Source organism: Pezoporus occidentalis, unplaced genomic scaffold (genome assembly GCF_034315485.1).
Source record: "Pezoporus occidentalis ecotype Australia unplaced genomic scaffold, CSIRO_AGI_Poc_V1 ctg189, whole genome shotgun sequence".
Lineage (NCBI taxonomy): Eukaryota > Metazoa > Chordata > Aves > Psittaciformes > Psittacidae > Pezoporus > Pezoporus occidentalis.
The window spans coordinates 818,182-836,163 of NW_026913737.1; the positions used below are offsets into that span (position 1 = coordinate 818,182).

At 53.6% G+C, this 17,982-nt stretch overlaps 2 protein-coding genes across 6 annotated transcripts in view; both read left to right on the forward strand.

Moving 5' to 3' along the window:
• Window positions 1-384: 384 nt before the first annotated feature.
• On the forward strand, window positions 385-4,195 carry CRIP1 (cysteine rich protein 1). Its single transcript, XM_062616247.1, has 5 exons — window positions 385-495; window positions 3,109-3,203; window positions 3,307-3,364; window positions 3,461-3,508; window positions 3,848-4,195. The coding sequence occupies exons 1-4, from the start codon at window positions 456-458 to the stop codon at window positions 3,499-3,501; spliced, it is 234 nt and encodes a 77-aa protein (XP_062472231.1). The 5' UTR covers window positions 385-455; the 3' UTR covers window positions 3,502-3,508; window positions 3,848-4,195.
• Window positions 4,196-12,959: 8,764 nt separating this feature from the next.
• The window catches only part of TEDC1 (tubulin epsilon and delta complex 1), a 76,851-nt gene continuing 71,828 nt past the window's right edge, over window positions 12,960-17,982 (forward strand). For all 5 annotated transcript variants that reach the window (XM_062616290.1, XM_062616293.1, XM_062616291.1 and 2 more), the window contains exons 1-2: window positions 12,960-13,099; window positions 14,060-14,138. In XM_062616290.1, coding sequence (XP_062472274.1) covers window positions 12,968-13,099; window positions 14,060-14,138 — 211 coding nt within the window. In that variant the 5' untranslated portion in view covers window positions 12,960-12,967. The remainder of the gene's footprint in view (window positions 13,100-14,059; window positions 14,139-17,982) is intronic.

A 17,982-nucleotide genomic window follows, 5' to 3' on the forward strand; every position in this document is an offset into this window, starting at 1 on the left:
ACCCCAGCCCCACTCAGAGTGGGGCTGAGCCACCCATACCGCACAAGCATGGGCAGGGAGCAGGTAGGGAGCCAGGGTGCAGCGAATCGGGGTGCAGACAGGGCACGGCTGGAAAGCGTGGAGTGTGCAGGGGGTATTGAGCGCAGTGGGTGTAGGGGTGCAAGGGGTGCAAGGGCTGCAGGATGCAAAGGGCATGGAGGTGAAACGGGTGTAAGGGTTGCAGGAAGCGCAGGTGGAGGGACTGCAGAGGCAAGGGGTGCAGAGGTGCCGGGGGTGCCAGCCCCGCCCCGGGACACCCGGCAGGGCTGTGCTCCGCGCTCGTGCCTCCAGCTGCGGGCGGGGCCGCACATCTGGGCGGGGCGGGGCGGGGCGGGCGGGCAGTGACCCTGGCGGACTCAGAGCGGAGCATCCCACAGGCGGTGAGAGCGGCGCCCGAGCCGAGGAGAGCCGAGACCATGCCCAAGTGCCCCCGCTGCCAAAAGGAGGTCTACTTCGGTAAGGGCTTCCCGCTACCTCCCGCCCCCCTCCACCCCTCGGGGTCCGCCGGGCTGCTTAAGCCGGGGTACACTAACATTGCACCCCTCAGGGCTTCGGGTCCTCAGGCACCCTGGCGCTTACAGGTCCGTCTGCACCCAGCGCTGCAAGTCTGGGTACTCAGATGTCGTAGAGCCCATCACCGCAAATTGATAGGGTGCCCCAAAGTTGTGCAGCCCTATGCAGTGGCTCCCTGGGGTGCCCTGGCTGGGTGGCCCTATAATGCACCCAAAGAGATGCTTTGCTGCAGGGAGTGGTATGTGGTGGGTGGCCCAGCCTGCAGACAGGGTCATGGCACAACATGGGAGCTCAGTCCTGTTTCCTTCCTAGCATTGCCCACAGCCCCCTACCAGTTTGGAGCCCAAAAGCCCAGCTGGTCCAGCCCACTGCTCTGAATGCCTGGGCAAGCAAGCACCTTCCCAAAGGCATGTTCCTGGGTCAGTGGGTTGCCCACATGTTGTCCTATGTGGTTTAGCAGAGTGAGGTGACTGCTCTGGGGCATTATTTTTAAACCACCATTACAGGCTAGTCATGAGTCTTACTGGGCTCACTGCAAACAAGACATAAGGGACCCAAGTGCCGTCACTTTTGCTCGCTCTGCCATATTTCTGCTCTATTTACGTGTGTGTCCCAACTTCCACCTGTGCTCTGCCAAAGAATCTGGAGGCTCGAGCACAGGGCTGCCTTCCCTGTCAAAGAGCTGTGTCTGTTAGTGATGCTCACCCTTGAGAGGTGTGCTGGGGCTGTCATGGGCGCTGCCTGGAGGGTGGCTGGGGATGTGGCTCCTGTGGTTGGGGAACACCACTTTGCCTGAACTTGAGCTTGCCACTTGCAGCCAGGCTTTGAGGTGGGGCTTTGGCACAACGCAGTTCATGGCTCTCTCCTGCAACTGAGGGTCTTGGGACACCTCATTTACCCATGTGGCTTGGTATCAGGAGCTACCAAGGTGCTGGTGTCAGTGTCTGCCTTTCCCTGTGGATGGGCTTTGATCCCAGTCAGGGCGAGCTGGGTTTGCCATGCCTGCAGGTGCGGCTGTGGAAGTGCAGGTCTGGGGCTGTTTGACCAAGGAGGAGTTTGGCCCCATGCTTATCAGGCTGCTCTTACGAAACCTCTCTGTTGGTGCAGAGGCTAAGGAGGGTTCAAAACCTGCAGGAGGACCAAGCTCACTGCCTCATTTCTGTGCCTGCAGATAAGGACACGGGCAGAGGAGGCAGAGCAATCCCTGCTCCCGGGCACACTGGTGCTCTCAGAGCCTCGTGGTCCTGCTTGGCTGTGCCTTGGGCTGCTTTCAGCCAAATCATGTCTATAGAGAGCAGGGGTGAGGAGGAGACGATGCTGAGGACTGGGGATGGGGTTTGCAGGACCACCACCAGCTTTCCAGGGAAGCCTTGCCTGCATGGCTGAGGGCTGGAAGGGTCCCGTTGCAGCGAGCCTTGGCAGAGCTGCTGTCCGATGTTGGTACAAATACTTGTGTGAAAGGTGAGGAGGCTGAGCTCCTTCCAGTAACCCAGTGATGGGAGGGCTCTGCTGTGAGCCAGGCTCAGGGGGGCTATGTAGGGGGAAGACACTCTGGCCCCCGCAGGGCTGCGGGCACAGGAGACTCTTTGTGGTGCTTGGGGATGGCAGCAGGGCTGCCTCATGACATTTGGGCACTGCCCGCACTCCCACCTCTGCAGCTGCCAGCTTGCTTCTTGCATAAGCTGTTGTGGGCATATTTGGACTCCAAAGAAGAGATGCTTTAGGCTGCTGAGGCCTCTCCCCCGGGGCATGTTGTGCCAGCAGTGACCCTGTCCCATTGCTTGACATGCTTTTGGAGGCATGAGGAGAGTGCTCAGACGGGGCTCTGGTGGGGTTCCTGTGGAAAGCTCTGCTTTATCACTTAATAAATCCCCAAGAGTGCAGATGCCAATATGAAGAGCACGTGCGCCTGCAGAAAATACCTTCCTCCCCCACTGTGCTGCAATTAAAAACCACTCCGTGTTTCCCCCTCTCTCTATAAATGTGTCCTGGCTGCAGCAAACAGCATGTTGTCCCCCCTGCTGCTGCCTGAACCCCATCTAAGCTCCAGCCCCGCTCTGGTTTGCCATGGTGCATAGAGAATCAGAGCTGGGGCCAGAGCTCTGGTGGCTGGAGGGAACTGGTTTGTGCTGGCAGGGTGCAGTGATGGCTTTGCCATCCTGATCCTTGCCAGCATCTCCCCTTCACCCCTGCCAACTTCAGTGATCACTTGGGCTCCAGACAGCTAGGGAGAAATTCACCCCCTTTCAGGCTGATATTGGAAATGGGGACATCCTCAAATCCTTGGAGGATGGATACAACTCAGTCTGTCTGAATGGATGTGGCAATGTTCACTCTGGGCATGGCACTGCTGTTGCAGATCCTGGTGCCTGGATGTACACAGCAGTGTGTGTGCACAGCAAGCACTTGGGTTTGAAACATGGTGCCCTCTATCCTGGACGAATAGACTTGAGAAAATGCCCCAAAATATACACCTTCGGGCTGATGACAGGGAGGCCAGCTTGCCCAAACCAACCTGTTCAGTGCCTTGGCTAACCCATCTCCTTTCCATGGCAGCCGAGAAGGTGACTTCTCTGGGGAAGGACTGGCACAGACCCTGCTTGAGATGCGAGAAATGTAACAAGACCCTGACATCTGGAGGCCATGCAGAGGTGAGGTTTGCTGCCCAGGAGGTCCCTGTTCCCTGCAGGTAGGGATGGGCGGAGATAGAGACAAAAGGCGGTCAGGGCTGATGCTCTTTCTTTCTCCCTGCAGCACGATGGCAAGCCATACTGCAACCACCCCTGCTATGCCGCCTTGTTCGGGCCCAAAGGTAGGGTTGTTGTGGCTGGGGCTGTGAGGGAAAGGGGGCTTGAGAGTCCTGTTGCTGCCCAGCGGTGATGCTGACTTGGCTCTGTCTCTCTTCCAGGGTTTGGCCGGGGAGGAGCCGAGAGCCACACATTCAAGTAAACCTCAGGTTGGTGCCTGCCCTTGGAGCTCCCCTCTGGCTCTAGCTCCATGGGCTGGCTGGGGCTGTCCTCCCCCAGGCGAGTGGGCAAGGCACATGTACCACGGTGTCTCTCTGGGCTGGCCGTGACGCCTGTGCTTCGGAGCAACCTACTGGGTGCCAGCTCCTCCTCCCCACCAGCCCCAAACTATTGTCACCACCTGCTTAGCTCCAGCAGTGGATGACAAAAGCTTTTGCTTTGTGGCCTGTCGGCAGAGACAACCTGTCCTGGAGCACTGCTGTCCATGGGATGCCTCTGCTCCCTGCCCAGCCTGTCTTCATCTGCCCCTCTCTTCCATCCCTCTCCAGGTCTGACGGCCAAGGTTCCCAGCACAGCCTGAAGACAGCATAAACACACTGCGACAGACATGCATTTTTGATTTTAATTCACTCTGTACTAGACTAGCCCATTAAAAGCAATAAGTAACCAAGGCTAGGGCTGGTGTGGAGAGGGGCTCCGCTCCAGATGGAGCTCTGCTGGGATGGGGCGTTGGATGCCCTGCCGGACAGGAAATTAGCCCGTATTGCTGAAAGCCACCTGGAGAGGAGACTGCACCCTTTCAGCCAAAACCCAGCCCTGCTTCTGGCACCCAGCTCTCATGGATGGGCCCACAGTTGTATTCTTATTCTTTAATAAACCAAAAGATGCTTCCCCCATGTAGCAGCTGTGCTCTTTGTAACAGGGGTACTGTGGGACTTGCTTGCAAAACGCTTGCTGCTTGCTTGAAGACACCGTGTGATGGCTCCATGTGCTTTTGCTCCTGGTGTGTGCAGGGTCCTGCCCTTGGCTGTCCACCCCAGGTGCTGCCTGAGCCCTGAGGGGTGAGAACAGCACCCGGGTGCTGAGTGCACTCCAAGGGAAAGGGATGATGGGTGTTGTGCCAGTGCTTGTCTGGAGTTGGGGTGTCCCTGAGCTCAGAGGGAAGGTCCTGCCCCACTCATAGCCTCACTGGGTCGGTGTCATGACATTTGCAGAAGTCTAGAGCACGGTGGTTCCTGCTGTGAGCCACCTCTTGTCACCTGCGGCTGTCACGGGGTTAATGCACAGGCACGTAGTGCTGCTGGACAAGGGTCTGAGACCGGTGACCTGAGGTCTCTGAGGCACCCAGCAGCCTCCTGGCCATGTCCCAGCCCCTGGCAGTGCCTGCTGGAAAGCCATGCCCATGGGCAGCCCCCAGCTCTTTGCTCCTGGATCTGAGTTGGCACTTTGCAGCCCTCAGCTGAGGCAGCAAGGTGTCTTCCTAGGAGGTGGTTGATTGGAACATCAGGAAAACCTAGTATTTGCTGCTTCTGCTCTGAGCAGCCATATGAAAAGGCCAAGTTACTGGCATGGCAGAGCCAGCCTCCCTCAGTTGGGAAAGCAAAGATGCAGTATTACAAAGTGAGGTCTGGCTCACAAGTGCTTTTCTCTTTCCTGTTTCAACCTCTGTGTGCTGCTTCAAGAGCAGCACTGACAGATATAAAGCATGTTGACTTGAGGGATGTTTCTAAAATGGTTTCATAACCATGTCTTTTGTTAACCTGAACCACCCCATTAACATATTCAGACATACTTCACAACACAGTTTTTGTCTACAGTTTGTGCATACATTTCCTTAGAGACTTCTCTGCATCTTACTGTCACACCAGCCTTCCTGGGGCTTGGCCAGAACCCTCAGGGGTCAGAGATACATCCAGAATCCAGTGTCAAAATCTTTGTTGTCAAAAGCAGCCCAATCTGATGAGTATCTTAAAACATCCCGTGTGCTTGATGCCAAGAGTCTTTGCATTCACTAAGCACACTCCAGTGGGATAAACTCAAACAGCTGGCACTGCTTTGCCTCCCACCCAGTTAGCATAACAAATGCAGGCGTCTGTGTCAAAGGCAAATCCTGGCTGTTGTTGTTTGGTCACCACCGCTGCTCCCAGCCAGCCAGAGCACATAGGGCTCCCTGCCCTCCCACTCCCACCACTGCTACCCTTGCCACCAGCCTCCTGGGAATGCCAGCACCCACAGCTCCTGGCCAGCAAGACACAGTCCTGCTCTGCAGAGCCGCTGGCATGCAGCCCGCCCCTGGGGCTCTGGGACATGGCTTTCCTCTGTGAACTGGGCTTCAAAGCAAACTAGTGATATAATCCCAGCAGCCCTGAGCTAGTGAGATAGCTTTTTACCCTCAGGATTAAAAATGATGGCAAGCACAAGCCTCGTCATCCTCTGGATTTGCGTGTGTCCAGCTGGAAAAGGGACCCATGAGTTGGGCTTCTGTTCTTTCCCAACAGGGTCCAGCACCAAAACTTTTCAGGAGCAGCTAATTCCAGATGCAAGGGTCCAAGCCAGTAGGGATGAGCAGCTACCAGTGAGAGGTATGGAAAAGCAGGTGCTGCACAGGGAGAGGCTGGGGCAACCCAGCTCTCAGCTAAAGGCCCTTTCTGTGGGCAGAGGCCGGGGCAGGAGGCAGTGTGTTGCTGTTTGCAGTATACTGCCTGGGGCTGCTGAGTGCTTTGGTCCCTGCCACCGATTTACACTGTAGGTGTGGTGGGTGGGGACGGCTCACTCTGCTCTGGGTGCACAGAGGGATGTGGGGACTGAGCTGTGCCTGCAAAGGCACTAAACCTGGTCCTGGAGCTGTCCCACTCTGTGCTCCACATGGAGGAGGTTAAAAACTGGGGTCTTCCAAGCAAGATCTGGGGACAAGCCCTTGGGTATCGATTCCCAAAAAGCTCCTGAGCATCCTGTTTCTTTGTCCGCCCTGCTGTAGGCACTCCCACTGAGATGGTGTTTAGCCCCAGGACTTGCTGTAAGGATACTCCCCTCTGAGCTCTGTGCTTGTACAAGTCACACTCTCTGCCTTCTCCAGCCTTGATGCTGTGAGGTTGGGCAGTTCAGGCACAGGTTACATCCACAAGGAGCCTTGGTCAAAGAAAATACATGATAAATTGATTTTGTAAAACTTGCTTCAGCCTTTGGAGAGGAAGCAGGAACAGCTGTATCACATTTGGATAGGAAATCCTCGCCCAAGCTCTGCGCTCCCCTCTGATGCGCACTGAGGCTCAGCAGCAGCCGGGGAGGTGAGCTGTCAGCAGACACAATCTTTTATCCATTGGACAGTAAATCTCCATGGCCTGGGGTGTGAGCTGTGCAGACAGGCAGCAGCGTGGCTTCCAGAACAGCTCATCTGAGGTGCTTTCAGCTCCCAGCCCTGGTGGGAGCTGCGGATGGACAGGAATGGTCCCTTCCCTTCCAGTATGGCAGGAGCCTCCTTGGTAGTGCTGCTCCTGCAACAAGGGAGCCAGTGAGAGCAGGCTGCTCACAGAAAACACCATCTTCCTGAGCAGGCACAGGATGCTGGCTCGGTGGTGTGCCCCACCAGCTGCTTCCACCTCTCGAGGCAGACAGCAGACCCCTGGGAGGTGGCTGGCAGCCCCCATGTCCCACCTGGTCACCAGACAGCAGCCATGGGGTTATTACTCCTATCACAGGTAGGGTCAGGGCACTGCCCCAGCCCCGAGGTGCTCCTCTGGGACAGCAAAAGGTGGTGGTGGTGTGGTGATACCCATATTTGTTAACCTGAAACCCAACCATTGCTGACCACAGAGGAAGAAGCTGTGCTTTCTCTGCCCTTATCTCGGAAGCTTGGGCTGAGATCAGTGAAGTTTGTGGATTGTTGAGCGATGGTTGCTATAAACACTTCATCACTGTGACAAAAAAACAAACATCACCACCAATTCTCTGGCAGCTGGGTGTGGGTGAGCCCAAATGCTCTGAGGTGGGGAAGCAGAAGAGGGTTTGGCAAAGGACAGGAAGTAGCATGGGTTCAGAAACTGAACTGCTGCTGCTCTCCACCCTGGTTCTGCGGCTTTCTGTACAGGAGAAAAAAGGGGAGGAGGGGAGAAAGAGGTCTGGGGAAGTCTTTCAGCTGATCTATAAGAGGTGTGGATCTTACTTTAGCCCCCAGTGCTGAATAGTGCAGGCAGGAGGGGCTGGTGTGGGTTGCCTGGCCTTGAGTCTTTCTCCCAGCACAGATTGGACAGACCTTAATCCAAAGCAGGGGACAGATGCATGCCTAAGCCTGCAGCTGGCAAGGGGAGAGGGGCGGCTTAGGCTGGAAGCCTCACAGCAGGGTGCTGCCCTCAGCATTGTTCCCTAGGGCTGTCCTTAGTGAAAGCAGCAGCCACAGCTTGGGGACATGGCTGTGTCTTGCCAGCATGGCGACAGCAGCAAGCTGCAGCGTACATCTGGGCTAACATGTGCTGGGTTTGGTTCAACACTGCCTCGCTGAGATGCCAGTGGTGCCACCCCGCCAGCACTGATGGGGACACTGATGTGTCACCTTTGGCATTTCCCTTGCGGTGGTTCTGTGTCTTATCCGGGCAGCCTCCAGTGCCTCGTGGACACAGGAGCCCCTGCACACAGGTGAGGCCAGGCACCTGCCCTGGGTTGGTGACAAGTTTGTTTTCCTGCCGATGTGTTTCTGCAAATAAAGCTGTGCCCCTTCCAGGGACAGGCAGGACCAGGGAGCATGTCATGGGGGCTGTGGCTGCAGCAGGTTCCTGCTCTTTGCTGTGTGGGGCTCCTGGGGACAAAGCTGGTCTGTAACTGGGTGATATCCAGCTCACTACAGCTTTGGATATTTCTAAGGCTGGTTTGTGTTAAGCTCAAAGAGCTCTGGTATCTTTTAGGTCAAGAAAGTGTCTGCCCATCACCTAACACCTCAGAAATCTGCCTCCTTATCCAGGCAACGGCAAGAGGGTCCATGCAGCTGATTTGCAGGAATTCTGCAAGCTTGCACAGCAACATGGGGCTTCCTGGCCCAGCTCTGCAAAGCAGTTTGTTGGGGAAACCCCATCTCACCAGCGGAAACAGCTTTGCAGAGGTGGCAAAGAGGGAGTCAAACCTTGTTCCTCATGGGGAACAACAACCCCAGCAAATACTGAAGCAACTGAAGACACTGAAGTCAGAGGGGCTCTGGGTAAGGGAGATGGCAAGGGCATAACAAGAAGTGGACAAGACCATGGTACTGGAGTCTGAGGCCTAGTCAGGGGGCAAGGGGAGGAGGGGACAGGTGGTACCACCATCACCCCAACCCCGGTGCTGAAGATCCAGTGAGGAGCTGACTGCCAAGAGCCCTGGGTGGCTTTCCCCAGCAAGGAGCCCATGAAGAAAAGTTGGCATCAGGCACTAGAGCTGCTTTTTACTTTGACAACTCTTGTATTATTTTCAAGGAAAGAGAGAGAGGGAAGGATGTAGGAAAGAGCTTCCCACCAAAGCCACTTTCTTTGGTGAGTTTTGTGTTGAAGGCCCAGGGGAGAAAATGACAGAGGGAGTTACCCTTGACGCAGAGAACTGTCAACTTAGCTATTTAAGTACAAAGGGTGAAACTCCTGAGAACAGAGAACTGCAAGACCTCAGATTTTGTTTTCCTAATCCTTCTCAGTTCACTTATCATACTGAAAGTGCAGACCCGGTATCAGAGGGCCTGAAGCGCCAATGCCTGTCTTAAGCACCCAGCTGCTGGGAGATGACCTTGAATTTTGGTGCTACAGCCCACTCACATGCCTATTGCAGACTCAGTCACTGTGTCCAGGAAAACCTGGACTAGGGCGCTTTTGCAGCTGCTGTGTAGCTGTTGCAGTCACGGATCCAGTGATGTGTAACTGTTACATGATGCAACTCCGTGTACTGAAAGTATGCTGGCCAAGCCAGCAATACCAGTGCCCCTTGCACCCACTGGTGAAGATAGTGCCAGGAGGCAGCTTGCTGCCCTCTGCCAAGAAGGTGCCTATTAGTGACCCAGGGTGGGCAGTCTAAAAGCCACCATCTTCTCCCCAGCCAGGGGGGTGCTGCTCAGCTGATGGAGACAAGAGTCCACAATGGATCATCATCACCAGATGTGATCTGTGCCTGGTGGGAGCTGTTACCCCTGACCCTTCCCCAGGCGGTGTGGGGCCTGCCCCACTAGGTGTTCTCAGCCCTGTGCTGCTCTGCTACTTCCTGCTGGCATGATGTTCTCCCTGCTGCCAGGCTTGGTGTCCCAGCGAGGGGACAGAGAGTGTGTGTATAAAAGAGACAGGAGCACATCGGGAAGGAGCTGGAAATGGTGCAGCCTGCATGATCTGCTCAGGTTGTGTAATGCTGTGGCCATCCAAAACCTCCCTCATGTGGGCAGGGAGAGCAGCTGTGATCTGCTCTGATTTCTGCTCAGCCATCTGAGCAGGGGAGGACAGGAGAGGAGAAGAGCGAGGAGCTCTGGCTGCCCGGGCTGGCAGCGGAGCGTGGGAAGCACCGATGCATGGCCTGGGGACCTGGCCTGGAGACAGGCTGGCTCCTGCCTGCACCTTCATGGGGATAAAACCATGAAAAGCATAATAAAAATAAAAGAGCAAAGGGTTTGTTTTCCCAGGAGGAGAGCTCACACCTTCGGCTTGGCAGAGCTGGGCCAAGGTGACATCAGGAAGCTGTGCTGCTGCTGGAGCAAGTAGAGATTGTCGCTATCGCATACAATCTGCATGAGGCAATGAGAGGCCACCGTCATCTCTGCAACGGCCACAAACAGTGGGGCTGTCTGCAGCGGTGGGTTGCCATGGCAGAAGCGAAAACAGGCGTCCTCAGCCCCGGCTGAGTCACCCAGGGCGGAAGTGACCCCAGCTGACACATCGTGCTGAAGACGGCCAGCTCTGAGGCTGTGCAGCATCACGTGAGCCCCGGGAACTGAGGGAGGGCGAAGTCGGGTGACTTCTCCCCAGCAGGAGCATCCCTGGCCTCTCACAATGTGCCTGGACCTTCCCTTCTCATTGTGGTCCCTACTGCCGTGCTTACTGCTGGGGCAACTCACAGCTTGTCGCCTCCCAAAACTGCCCCAGTGCCGCGGCAGAGCTGAGGGACCCAGAGAAGCAGCCAGGCAGGTTGAGCCAATGAGCCAGCCCCATCCTGCTATACAGAGGACCCTGGAGGCTTGCACTGGTCTCCAGTAAGCTCCCATGTGCATAAAGTGACATCAGAGCAGTGTGCTGACATCAGCCAGTAATTGCTTGTTTGCATCTGTCAGTCCCCGTGGCACCAGGGCTCAGGACAGGCGAGCTGAGGGTGGCCTGGATGCAGTGAGGCAGAGGCTCTGCTGCCAGTGAAATGGCATCGCCATCCCTGCTAGGACAGCATGCTGTATGCTGTCACACCGTCACCTCCTTTGTCTTGTCCACAGCACAAGGTCAATCTCTACAGCAGGAAACCATTGCCTTCCCATCGGTTTCTCCCATCCTGGGAAAACCGCCCAGGCAGCCAGCAGAGCAGATAAGTGGGGCCTCGTGTGCTGGGACTGAGCCCCGGCTGCGCCGCACCGTGCCGCGCTGGAGAGGCTGGGATTTGCTGCCTGGCGTCCAACTTGCCCGTGGCCGGGTGCCAACCGTCTGCAGCGCCAGGCATCTGGTGTCAGCCGCACCCACGGTGCTGCGTGCCGAGGGAGCTGTGGGGCCGAGGACTGGGGGATGATGGCCGGGAAGGCGGCCAGCCTAACTCTGGGGCGCCACAGGGCTGGTCTGGTCAGTGGGATGGAGAGCTCTATGGGGGCTGTTGGCGTACCCAGATGGTGTGCATCCCAGCTGCTGCTCCTGTGCTGAGTGATGATGCTTACTGAACTGGGGGACAGGAACCCAGAGAGGAGGTGATGGGGAGAACCAACCAGCAGTGCGTGCACTGGGTGCTGCAGGAGAGCCCTTGTCTAGTCAGCGGCAAAGCAGGCAGCTGCCCTGGGGAGTAAAGGCCTAGACAAAGGAATGTGTGTGGGGACAGGGATGGCTTTGAGCAGAGTTTATGGAATGGTCAAGAAAACACAGGAAATTGGCTCCAGCTGAAGGTCCTCCGGCCTGAAGGCTGCAGTGAGGATGGGAAAATAGACAAGCAATGTGTCATGGAGGGACCAGACAGCACCCGATAGCAGCAAGGTATGGAAAGCTGAGAAGGTTGCCAAAGACAGCAGAGGATTATCCAGGTCCGATAAGGCTCTAGGAAATAAAAAAAATGGACTTTATGGGCTGTTGGGAACCAAAGGCAAGGAACCGTATGGAGATGCCAAACCTGTTAGGAAGGAGAGCAAACAAGCGGATAGAGATTGCTGAGCTAGAGCTGGATGAGGAATAAGGAAAATGCTTTCCAGGCCATTAGGAACAAGGGAGGATGTGAGACAACAGCTGCTAGAGAAGATATTTTAAAATCCTTAAGGCTGGATATCTCACACCCAGGGGTCCTTGCAGGGCTGGCTGGAGCAGCAGCCTGGATCTGCGGGACTGGGAGAGGACTAATGCAGTACTCGGTATCAGAAGCGGCTGTGCTCCCTGGCACAGGGGTGGGAGAGACAGCAACCAGAGGGAAAGAGTGCAAATGCAGTTCACATTAGCTGAAGGTCTTGTTGGACCGGTGTGATTTCTCTCCCCATTGCAAGCAGCCGTCTGGCTGCAAGAGGTTGTTCCATAGCTGGAAGGAATTTCACAGGTTGTTTCATGGTGTTCAGATGTTGGAAAAAGGAAAAGCATCACACTATATCCATGGATAGTACATTAAATGGGTTACGAACTAGGTACTTGGCCAAGAAACCATCAGTGGGGGTTTCTAGCAGATTTTATGTATAGGCTTAGGCAGGGTCCCTGCTGTGTGAGTGGAGCAGACCAGCACCCATGGCATGCTCTGGTGGTGGTCCCTCTATAAGGACCACAGCAGGAATCCATCCATGGCCAGGTTTTGGCCATATAAACCCTGGCCAAGATGTGGACTTTCCATCTCAGTAATTCAGGCTATCTCCCAGGCGGCAGAACCACTTCTTCCTGCTGTCCGCCCTGGGGTTAACCCTTGGGATTGCTTCAGTCAAGAGTTCATACGTGCCGGGGGACCCGAGCTGCCTGCATCATGCGTCACTGAACTGAGAGGAAGGCGGGAAGCCGGGGATTGGAGCCGATACCCTGCTGCCAGACCGCGCACTCTCCCATCGCCCGGGAAACCGTTTCTCGGTCTGACAGCAGCAGAGCCGTACGTTTAGGAGAACCGGAACGGGTTTTGCAGTAACTCTTTCGGCCAGGACGGGAGGGGAAGCTTGCAGCCTCGCTCGGCGGTTTTGGCTGGGGGCGACACAGCCGTGGCTGGCGGTGAGCCTGCCTCCTGGGCACTCCCCTCCCGGCTGCGGGTCCATCCCCGGGGAGGGAGGCGCGGGTCCGGGGGCGCGAGCAGCGGTACCACGGCGGCGAGGCCGGCCCGGCTGGCTGAGCCCCGCTCGCCGCGCGCCCCGCGCATGTCGCCCCCACGCAGCGCAGCGGCCGGCAGTTCAGTGCTTCCGCCCAGCCGCCAGGGGGCACCGTAGCGGGTGGGCTCAGCCGAATAGCGGGAAAGAGCCGTGCCGCTGCACTGCGCATGTGTCCGGCGCGCCCTGGCAGAGGGCGGGAAGCGGCGGCGGGCGGTGTGAGGAGATGCAGCGGCGGCAGCAGCAGCGGGGCCGGTCACTGCCGGGCGCCGTCGGGGCGCTGTGCCGGGCTCTGCCGCCCTGCGCGCGGCCCGCCCCCGACACCCTCCGCTGCGCCAAGTTCGACCGGCCGCAGGCGGTGAGCGCGGGCTGCCCCGGAACACCCTTCACTGGCGGCCCCCGCTGTTGTCCAGCGACCGACCCCTCTGCGCCCTCGGCGACGGGCCTGCTGCGGGGACGGCGCCGTGGCTGGGCAGGGATGTCCGTGCCGGACCTGGTCCCGGGTGGGAGGGACGGGGACACCCGAGTGGGACCGAGGGGCTGGGGGGGGGCGCACCTCTGTGTGGGCCCAAACCGTTGTGTGACTGTCCGCAAACTTGCGGCCCCTGAAGCGGCTTTATCGTACTGTGGCTTTAACTTAAAGCTTGGTGTTTCACTGTGGTCTGCGGCAGCTTCCTAGGGTCACCTCAGGCTCGCTCCCCTTTACTCTACACCAGCTTGGGGCTTTGCATCAGGGCTTTACAGGGTGATGCTCGCAGGGCTTCCAGCTTGCACACAGGGTGCTCCCCTTGCTCAGTTACCCATTTAAAGCATTTTATGAGTGTTGACTGAAATTCCAGCTGTAAGAATCACTGTTTCAGTCTGTCAGTGTGCTCCCGTTGTGTGGCCAAGAAGTGATTTCCAGGTCCAACTCCTTTTGTGCTGCCTCTTTGTGAGTTTTTGATACTATCACTGTCAGATCTTTAGAGCATCTTTGAGTACTAGTTTGACTATGGACAAGTTGTGCCATATGTGATTATATCAGGGCAGATACTTTGGAAGCTGTGCTTATGTATGCATGTGCCTCAAAGTGGAAGTGCTGTGTCTTGCTGTACAGCCAGCATTAGCAGCCCTTCTCTTTCTGAGTACACCTCACAGTAGGTTGTGTTCAGAAGACAGCTAATATGTGAACCTGCCTCATCCAACAGTGTTGGCAGGATGCAGGTGTGCTCTTTTGATTAACTGCTGATGTTCAGATACAGGCTTAATTGCCTCATTAAGACTAAATATGTGGCATATATTTTGCCTGCTCATCTTCCCCCACTCCTCTCTTTTGCAGAGCTTGGATTTCTGGAAGCTGCTCTACACTCTTCTGAAACAAATTCATGGACACAAGTGGGCAGAGTCTGATGCCATAGGTAACGTAGTCAGTCTGGCTGGCTGTGCTTTCCATCTGTCCCAGGGAAGTACTGAGACTGGTTTTGTAGCACATCTTCTTTTGCCCCTTGGTGCCTCTCAGGAGTAGTATGTTTTATAGACCTGTGCCACCAACTTCCTATTACATAACAGCTGTGCAGGCAGGTTTATGTCTCTGGCTTGCTTTATCCGTGAAACTGGGATGTCCTTGTGTGTGCTAGAAGCTCCTGTTTCCCTTTGACACTTTATCACAGGTAAATCTCTCCAATGATCTTATGCATTCTCAGCATCTGCAGAGGTAATTGCAGAAATTGATTTGTTTTTCATTTGATTCCTTCTTTTCCCCATTCCACATATGACATGTGATTCTGTGGTTAATTTTCAGTCAGGTCCTATGTCAGGTGTGTGAACTGTAGCATATCTCCCAAACGGTAGAACCACTTCTACCCAGCTGTCCTTCGAAGAGTTAATCCCTGGGATTGGTTCGGTTAAGAGTTTATACATGGCTGGGGACCCGAGCTGCCTGCATCACACCCTATTGAGCTGAGAGGAAGGTGGGAAGCTGGGGATTGGAGCTCATCCCCTGCTATCAAAACTGTGAATTATATGAGCCATATACCCAAGAAGGAGGTGGACCTGTTGGGGTGAGTACAGAGGAGGGACATGAAGATGCGCTGAGAGTTGGAGCACCTTTCCTGTGAAGGCAGGCTGAGAGAGGTGGGGCTCTCGAGAGTGTTCTGGGGAGACCTTAGAGCGGTTTTCCAGTACATAAAGGGAGCATACAAGAAAGCTGGAGAGGGACCTTTTACAAGGGCCTGTAGGGATAGGACAAGGGGCAGTGGCTTTAAGCTGAAAGTGGATAAATTCAGGTTAGCTATTAGGAAGAAATTGTTTACTGTGAGGGTGGTGAGGCACTGGCACAGGTTGCCCTGAGAAGCTGTGGCTACTCCATCCCTGGCAGTGCTCAAGACCAGGTTGGGCGGGGTTTTGAGCAACCTGGCCTAGTGGAAGGTGTCTCTGTCCATGGCAGGGAGATGGAACTGAATGATCTTTAGCGACCCTTCCAACCCAAACTATTCTATGATAAAGGCAGTGTTTTGGATTGAAGTTCTAGACAAAAAGTGTGTGATTATTTTAGAGGGACCATGAATATCTATGGACAGGGCCACTGCTTCAGAGGGAAGCTGACTACAGGTTGGCTTCTCACAATCACAGAGCACTATTTACTTAAATGTACGCTATTCCAACTGCAATACTCTTCAGACTTCTCTCGTGAAAGATGTCTATCTAGAGCCCTTTCTTTGTCAGAGGAAGTTTTGAGAACAGAATTCTCTGTCATGGATAAAGGTCTCCTCAGACCAAAATCACTTAAAATCCACTTCTGCCTTTGAAAGCAAAGAAACCTAAACGACACTGTTTAAGCCCCTGAAGAGCCGCTCTTTAAGCAGAGTTAAAAAAGGCTAAGCATTGTGGAGTGTGGAGCAAAACCAGCATAGTTTTGGTGGTAGCTCAGCAGGAAATCAGCATGGTTCAGTGTTACTCACAGGGCTGCTATTTTTCATTTGGCTGTTTTTGCTTTTCTACTCATACACGATCTGCTGTGTACTGGTAAGTCTGTTGGCTGTCTCCTGCAGCTTTGTAGCGTGGTCCTGCACAAGTGCAACCTTGCTGAATCCTGGCTGCTCCCATGTTATTTGCTTGTCACATTTGGAGACAGGATCCACATGCGTGTGGCAGGTTGCTGACTAGAGAGAGCAAATGCAGCTTCTGATGGTGGATTGCAAGGTAGGAATCTGTGGTTCTGCTCAGAACTGCTGAGCTGATTTTTAAGAAACTTGTTTAGTCACAACATGGTGATTAAAGCTGAAATTCAGGTTGGAGAGCCATACTGTTTTTCAAATTACACTAATTACCTTTGCTTGGCCAAGTGAATGAGTTGTCTGCTGTGAATGAGATCAGTATTTTACTGCTTTCCTTCTCTGTCCCTGCTCTGGAGCACTTACGGTCTTTCATGTATTTGTTTCATGTAAGTGAAGTGGAGCCTTGGGCATAGGGACTAAATAACTTTCTCTGGTTTGTTATAGGATCCCATTGCACATCAAAAAATTGAAATGAATTTCCCTAATCCAAGTCTAGTGCTTTAGCCCATGGATCAGGCTTTCCTGTCTTTGCTCTTTTTGTACAACCTCTTAATTTTCCTGATTAAAACAAAGAGAGCAGCAATTGCCAGATCCCAGAAGAGGGCTTTGAAGACTCCTTCAGTATAAGGGTTATTATGTGCATAGGAACAACTTTCTGGAAAAGAGAAGCCATACTCACATTGTGCTGTACCCTTTTTCTAGAGGAAACACTAACCTCTGACCTGTAGTCCGCATGTGTTGTTGCAGTCACAGTGGTGGTTCTTGCTACTCTGTAAACTGAGACCTACATTTCAAGGACTGTGTGCTAGATGTTGGACCCTTTGCAGTTGCAAGGTGGTATAAGCAAGCAGTGTGAGGCAGGGACAGAATGCTCTTACAGATTTTGCCCATAGAAAAGGATAGATTCTTTTCCAGAAAATTTCTCCTTGATGTGGCAAGTCCTTTTTATCAAGTGACTTTTGAGGTTGCACCTCAGTGTGTGTTTCTGTTTTGAGTTAGTAGTTTCATTAGTCTGTTTTTGAGCTGACCTTGTCATATAGGTGAATTTTAGAGGAGATTAAAATTTACTTTGACTACAACAGCTGCTAGTCGTTCCCTTCTTATGGTTGTCATATTGTTCAGGAAAACTTTCTGCACCATGTTTTTAAATGGTTGATTTATTTCATTGCCTAGGTAGGAGAAAATAAAGTCTTTGAAAAATCACACATGAAAAAAAAAAGCCCCGCACAGTTTGATGTTTTTAAATGTATGAACTATTCTTGCGAAAAGAAACCAGAAGCCCCAGCCAGTGGTTATAAAATTCTGCAAATGGCTCTTGATTTCTTGTTCTGGAAAAATTTTTCTTCACACAGTGAAAAGCATTTACTGTAAACTTTGGTGGGAAGCTGTTAATCCAGCCCCTTAAATATGTTAGAACAATGGGTCTCTCATCAGAGGAGTACGAGTCCGAGTAAGCTGTGTAGTAGTACTCCAGGCTAGTCATGATCAGTGGTTTCTTGCTGCTCACTCTTCACAGAGGCTGAGAGCTGATGGACTTGGTTAACAACCTGACAGCCACAGCAGGTAGCAGTGCTATGTATGCACTTAAATAGCTGGAGGAAATGTTTCTTTTCTGGAGGTGTCATTCAGTTTTTATAGTATGGGAAAGAGGTCTAGAGCTGCAATATATTTTTGTGTGTTTGACAAATGAAGCAGAAATTTTTTTTCTGCAGCAATAGTTTCTCATCATACCACTACCTATGCAGGTGTTTCTTGCCTGAGTGCATGCAGTAATGTATCTGTGTGTTCTTGTACTTGATTTAGTTCCCTTCCATTTTAGCCTGCCAGGATAATGCATAACCCTTATTTGAATATCATGCTGTAATTCACTGAATATATTCTGCAGGATTCATAAAGCAGAACAGCACAGCTTGAGTATAGTCTTAAGAGGGCTGAACGTTGAGGTTCATCCACAGCTTGGTCTTACTTGCTGAATATAATAAATAATATGCATGCAGAAGGTGCTTGGTTGAAAGGACTGTGTGGTTCTTTCTCTATAAATTGCCCAGTCCTAATGGAATGCCATAAGATGTCAAAGAGGAGGTGTTTTGAGTGACTGGTGTTATCTGGTATGTGAGTGATGGGGTTTCTTTTCCTCTCTTGGCTGCACATTATGGACAAATCCGTCTTGGTACTTCTGTAGCCTCTGCTGCCGTTTATCTGAGTG